This window comes from Phaseolus vulgaris, chromosome 7 (assembly GCF_000499845.2).
Source record: "Phaseolus vulgaris cultivar G19833 chromosome 7, P. vulgaris v2.0, whole genome shotgun sequence".
NCBI lineage: Eukaryota > Viridiplantae > Streptophyta > Magnoliopsida > Fabales > Fabaceae > Phaseolus > Phaseolus vulgaris.
The window spans coordinates 4,710,333-4,716,689 of record NC_023753.2 but is presented as its reverse complement, the minus strand read 5'-3'; the positions used below and the strand labels follow the sequence as shown (position 1 = coordinate 4,716,689).

The window sequence follows — 6,357 nt, the reverse complement described above, 5'->3', positions numbered from 1 at the left end:
CATTAATGTCTGTGTGTGGAAACATCATGCTGATGCCAACCTTACATCAACAGAAAAACAGCCAATAAACCCTCATGGACCCGCAAAGTGGATCATAGGAGGGAGAATTACTTGAGTATAGTTTTTTGAAGTAAGAGAAGTGTTTAGTTTTTCATATCCACCATCTCTAAAATTATGTATATATTAGAGGGAAAAAAATGTTTTACGGTGCAAAACAGAGATGTTACTCCAGGACAAACGGAGAATCTCTCTAGCTAGATGAGAAATCCAATTGGTGATGAAGGGGTGGCTAAATTTTGTTTGTAATGGTGGGGTTGAAAATAAATTTATTACTCTGGGGGACTGCTTTGATGGTGACAGTGATGATTAGTACTTATGGTAAGGCACGCGCAGTTCTCTTCCATAGCTTTTTGAAACAGCAAAGAGAATAAATATGATTGTCACCACTGCACGCTGCCTTCTCTTTCTGTCTTCCTCTACAAACCCAAGAATTTTGCACACATTTCAGAAGGAAAAAGAATTACCAGAATTTTCGGTAATTGTCACTCCAACAATCATCACCTTTACCCTTTTCTAATACACCGGTAGCAGTAGTATATGACAATACGCAACAGTCTCCAATGTGACAACTTTGTAGCAATAACATCATTAAATATAATTGTGCATGCCATGTATATGTACTCCGGAGAAATTCCTTAGCTGCCCATAAAGTTCACAAAAAAGTGTTTTTTGTGCGTACCATTATTCGATGTGTGTCACATTAATTATGTAAGTCATTAATGTTTCTTACTGTGTTACTTCTTTCAGTCTTATTATTGAGGTAGAGTATTCTGAATGATAAAGAACAAAGAGTTTCTGTTATTACTGTTATTAGCATGCACATGCTACAGTATACGAGTAAGTGTAACAAAGATATTGGCCTGACTATGATATCAAATCAACTTCAGAAATCCCCCCGAAGCTTATTTGTATTCTACTTTACGAAACCCCATGAGGATATTGCGCTTTTCATGTATTGAGCACATCCACTTTGCTAGATTTCTTGGTTTTTACATTCCCAACCCGAATCATTGTCCCTTTTGATTTCGCTACCATCTTCACCTCCTTATATTCCCCTCCCATTCTCCTATCCTATCTACAACACTTCTCTAGCTATCTTTTCTCTTTAGCTCTCTTTCCAACACATCCTTCAATACCTCTCTAAGGTTCTGAGTTGCAAGCTAACATGGGGGAGATAGCTTTACCAAATGGCATTAGCAATGGCAGTATTAATGGAGTCAATGTCAATGGACAAAGCCATTCTCTGAATGGTTACAGGAAGAGTTGTTGGTACGAAGAAGAGATCGAAGAGGACTTAAGATGGTGCTTTGCTCTCAATAGGTATATCTGTTATTTTTGTCCTTAAGCAACTATTAGTACCACATCTGACATAATAGCTTGTTATAATGCATTAATTGCTATTTTGCTTAACTGTTCAATTCGGAAGTTTTGGCTCCAGCGGATCGTCCATATTGAAGTTCTTCATATACTTCTTGAAACAATTAAAACAAAACACTGTCCCATCCTGTTTATACTTCTCATTTTGAAGTCTATTTTCTCACATAAATAGTTTTTTTGACTGCTCTTTTGGCCTTTTCATGTTCATTTTACTATTAGTTATTTATTTTTGCTAATGATGATTTGAGGAGATTCATGGAAGGAATAAAGCCCCAAAACAAGAACGTAAAAGAAGGAAGAGCTTTTTTATTCTGATTCGATTTGAGTGAGACAAAACTACAGTACAAGTTGTCTGCTACTAATGTCTAGAGTTTTCTTGGATGTGCATATCACAGACATTTTTATGATTCCAGCTTCTCATGCTAGGAAAAAAGTAAAAGGGATCCTAAAAGTCATAAACTCTTTTTGCTAGTGGCCATGAAAAAGGCAGACACAACACAAATGAAAATAAGTTAACTTTTTCACACTCCGCCACTATACTTACACATCAGAGTTTCTTTTTAATAACGTGGCTGCGTTTTTTCTTTCTCGCTTTGTTTGTTATAGAGAAAAAGGTTCGAACAATAGTTTTGCGTGTCATTCAAGTGTTACTTACATGTAAGTGTAATTATGGTGCGATTGCAGTATATTGCATACAGGAGCTAGCCAGTACCAAGACATTGCTTTGTTGGACACAAAGCCCTTTGGAAAGGTTCGCACTCACACAGCATAAAGTTACCTTTATTCATCAAGAACCTAAATTAAACTAGCTTCTTATGTGTTCCAATTTCTTGTGCCCTTTTGCAGGCTTTGGTAATTGATGGAAAGCTTCAGAGTGCAGAGACAGATGAATTTATCTACCACGAGTGTCTTGTTCATCCGGCTCTGCTTCACAATCCTAAGTACCCCGTTTGCTCTATAACAATTTAATATATGTAGAGATGTAGACACAATTTTTATTTATTTATCTCTTTATCTTTTGTATCCCATGGTTTAGCCCAAAGAATGTTTTTATTATGGGAGGAGGAGAAGGCTCTACTGCAAGAGAATTGCTCAGGCATAGAACCATAGACAAAGTTGTAATGTGTGACATAGATGAGGTAAAATCTCTTTGGTATAAATCTAGCTCTTCGTTGTATATTTATATACCATGTAACTAATTATTGACTAGTTAAAATCTGTGTGCTTGGTGGAGCAGGAGGTGGTGAATTTCTGCAAATCGTACTTAGTTGTGAACAAGGAAGCATTCCGTGATCAAAGACTTGAGGTCGTCATCAATGATGCAAGGTCTGATAATCTAATTGTGAACTGTGATCGTTGTGTCATTCTTTAATACATATTTATATTTTCCACTAAGTCGAAGGTACTATCTATCATGTTACAGGGCTGAGCTAGAAACGAGAAATGAAAGCTATGATGTGATAATTGGCGACTTGGCAGACCCAATTGATGGAGGTCCTTGTTATAAACTCTACACTAAATCCTTTTACGAGTTAATTGTCAAGCCTAGACTGAAGCAAGGTGGCATATTTGTGACACAGGTATACATAAGGCACACTATATATGTATCGATGATACCCATAAAAAATGAAACATAATTAATTAACCTTTTGTGTTTTAAATTCTTGTACTTGTTCAGGCAGGACCTGCTGGAATATTTAGTCACACAGAAGTGTTCTCATGTATCTACAACACCTTGAGGAAAGTTTTCAAGTGTAAGTGTTAAGAAATGATTATATAATGCTCTTTTGACATCAATTGCATCAAATTAAACTTATTTCCCTTTGTTTGCAGATGTTGTGCCTTATTCAGCTCACATCCCATCCTATGCTGATATTTGGGGATGGGTCATGGTAAATATTGCTCTTAAGTAGTTTCAAGTTGTTGTTTAGTACTGTGTTATTCAACTATTGGATAGAACATCATAAGAAATGTACCCAGAGACATGTTTTGCATACAACACCATATAAACTCAAGGTGTCATGCCATGGATACTATTGCTAAGATCTTTTTTGTCTTTGGAATGTAACAGGCTTCGGATTCTCCATTAGACCTGAATGCAGAAGAGCTAGACCTCAGAATGAGACAAAGGATTAAGGGGGAAAATAGATATCTTGATGGAAAAACATTCACATCCGCTTCAACTTTGAGCAAAACTGTTCGCAAGTCGTAAGTGGAACATTTAGTTCAATAGTTGTATTCCATCCTCTTGCAATGGCAATTGTTTCCCTGTGAAGTGTTCTTGACACCCATTTGACACTATTGCAGGCTGGACAGTGAAACTCATGTATACACAGAGGAAAGTGCTAGGTTCATATATGGGCATGGCAAGCATGCATAACCAAGCTTGAGAAGTAACATCAAAATAGTAACGCAAAAAGACAACACAACGCAAGTGAAAAGGCTTTGAAGACTTTATTTCATCTTATGCATTTCCCTTTGTTTTTGTTTTTATTACTTTTGGTGTGTAGTTCACCTGAAAAGGCTTACATGATATATGAATGGGCAACAAGCGGGTCCTATTATGTGCTTCTTTATGAATCTCTGCCAATATTCTGAATCTGATCACTTAGTTAAGTGCTTAAAACAAAAACATCACTGCTAGTTGGGTTTCTTTAATACCTTCCATCATCTTATTCATTATTTAAGTTACAAATTGAGAAATAAAACATTACAAATTGAATTAGAACAGATACAATAAAAGCTACAAAAAATGAATATTCAGCCTCTTTTATTACTTTTAGTTAGTTTTGTTATGGCAGTGGCTTTTATCATTCAACCTGTATTTCAAAAGAAAAAGAAAACAAAATAATTTACTTTTAAAAGGAAAGGGTGAAGTGAAGTTAAAAATGATGATTTAATTAAGATGAAGAGAGACATTTGAGCATTAAAAGCAGGTTGCTTGTTCTGTTTCCCAAGTGTAAGGCAGCCTCAAGCATATATGATTGCAAAAGTGTGGCTTTGGCATAAAGTTATTCCTTTTCATCATAATTTGTGGTTAGTTTTTTTCTTCCACCGATAAAGTAGATATTCGATTTTACATGCATGTCTGCCAAACAGTTTATATACAATCAATTATTGCCATAATTTAGATACACCTTTCTTCATCCCTCAAGCTAGATCAACCTTTCCCAATGTATGAAGCTATCCCAATTGGGCTTATTTCAGTTTTAACATTTTTTAATACCACAACAAATAAATATCAAAGGGAAATTGGGCCCAAAAATGTTATTCACACTTGCATTTTTTCTATTCGCCTCCTTTTATATTAATTCCCGCATTCCCTATTTTACCACCACCTCTTCTCACCCCATTAGACCCTTCTTAAAGATAATTCTTAACCCATTCCCTCAATAATCGTCAATTCGCAACTCCTTAGAATTAGAAATTTTTCCTACAAGAGTTAGAATTAGAAATTTTTATCATCTCTCTTTAAAATTTGTATTTTTTGTTCATATTATCTTTTCTATTAGGATTCCAGATATCATAAAATCAACTTTGATTAGAACATCATCGAATTCATTGAGATTGAGATATCATCATCTCAGAATTTTCTTTTACTTATGTTACTTAAGGTTTTCTTTCGTCAACATCAATCATATTTTTTTTGACTAATGTCAAATAAGATTTTGTTTTTAACATTATCTAAGATTATTTTGGATTTATTTCGATCAGAGCTGTTTTTAAATCAATGTAATCAACATGTAAATCATTATTATTTCTTCACTAATGTTAATCAAAAAAATTAATTAACATTAATAAAATTATTTTTTGATTGATGATTATTACGATTTTTTATAAATGGCAATTAGATTATTGTCTGGTGCTAATCAAGGTTTATTAGTTGACATTAATAAAATTTATTGTTCAAATGACAATTTTTTGAATGATTTATTCTTCATATAAATTAAGAATATTTCTTAATTAATATTTGTTACGGTTTATTGAAACTATTTTCGGTATATATCAGTAGTACAAGTGTTATTAAGTTGTAACTTCTATTCAAATAAAAATTTAAAATTTAATAAAATTGCATTTTTTATCCGTACAACATTTAACAAGTTAAATATTTTGTATTAAAATTAATTTAATTTTAATATATTTAAAATTCGTAAAATTTTATGTCGAAACATAATTTAAGATTCTTCGAAACTAGTTTTTGTAGTTTATTTATTACAGAAGTGTATATATTTTTGTCAAAAAAATTGGGTGTACAAAAGTCAACATTGTAGGATGTGAGAACAAGAAGTCCTACTTGCAGAAAAATAACCAGGCCTCAATTTGGGCTATACTGTGACTGGTTTTTTTAAGCACAAACTCAAACAACAAAGACTGTTTCTTCCTGCATCTCCATAGGTTCTTCTGGCACCCCCATAAACAACATGAAATACCTTTTTAATCTTATTATGCCATTCCCATAAAATAGTTTTTGGATTAGGTAATCCATACATGAATTTAAAAGAGACTTCCAAATTATGTAATCCGGAAGTTAAAAAAGACTTTCAGATTACATAATTCGGAAACTAATCATGCATCTAAAAATAGACTTTGAATTATGTAATCTGGAAGTTAATTATGAATTTTAAAAAAAACTTTCGAATAACGTAATTCGGAATATTATAGATAAGTATTTTTGGAAATATAAAAATGTATGTAGGTGGAAGAAGAATATACGGAGGTGCAGGAAGAAACAGCCAACAGTGTTCCGTTCTTGTTTTCAATAAATTATTCCTGTACCAATATCAATCTGAACCTACACCTAATAAATAATTTATTAGTAAAATAATAAAAATATTTCTGTAAAATGACTAAAATAATCATAGATATACAGAAGTGCGGATAAAAAAATAATTTTAAAACCCCTTTTTTAAAATATATTTC

The 6,357-nt window shown here is 33.1% G+C and overlaps 1 protein-coding gene across 1 annotated transcript; it reads left to right on the top strand.

Annotated features, from left to right (window-relative positions):
* The first annotated feature begins 402 nt into the window (after window positions 1–402).
* LOC137828600 (thermospermine synthase ACAULIS5-like) lies at window positions 403–4,013 on the top strand. Its single transcript, XM_068635242.1, has 10 exons — window positions 403–1,380; window positions 2,122–2,188; window positions 2,284–2,378; window positions 2,474–2,576; window positions 2,675–2,763; window positions 2,861–3,017; window positions 3,116–3,191; window positions 3,271–3,329; window positions 3,509–3,645; window positions 3,745–4,013. Exons 1-10 carry the CDS (start codon window positions 1,226–1,228, stop codon window positions 3,815–3,817), a joined length of 1,011 nt encoding a protein of 336 aa, XP_068491343.1. The 5' UTR covers window positions 403–1,225; the 3' UTR covers window positions 3,818–4,013.
* The last annotated feature ends 2,344 nt before the right edge of the window (window positions 4,014–6,357 follow it).

Excerpts from the sequence above, each read along its gene's own strand:
- LOC137828600 (XM_068635242.1), top strand. The coding sequence starts at position 1,226 with ATGGGGGAGATAGCTTTACCAAATGGCATTAGCAATGGCAGTATTAAT. Across the intron at positions 2,379-2,473 it reads GCTCTGCTTCACAATCCTAA|CCCAAAGAATGTTTTTATTA; the intron begins GTACCCCGTTTG and ends CCCATGGTTTAG. Across the intron at positions 3,646-3,744 it reads AGCAAAACTGTTCGCAAGTC|GCTGGACAGTGAAACTCATG; the intron begins GTAAGTGGAACA and ends ACACTATTGCAG.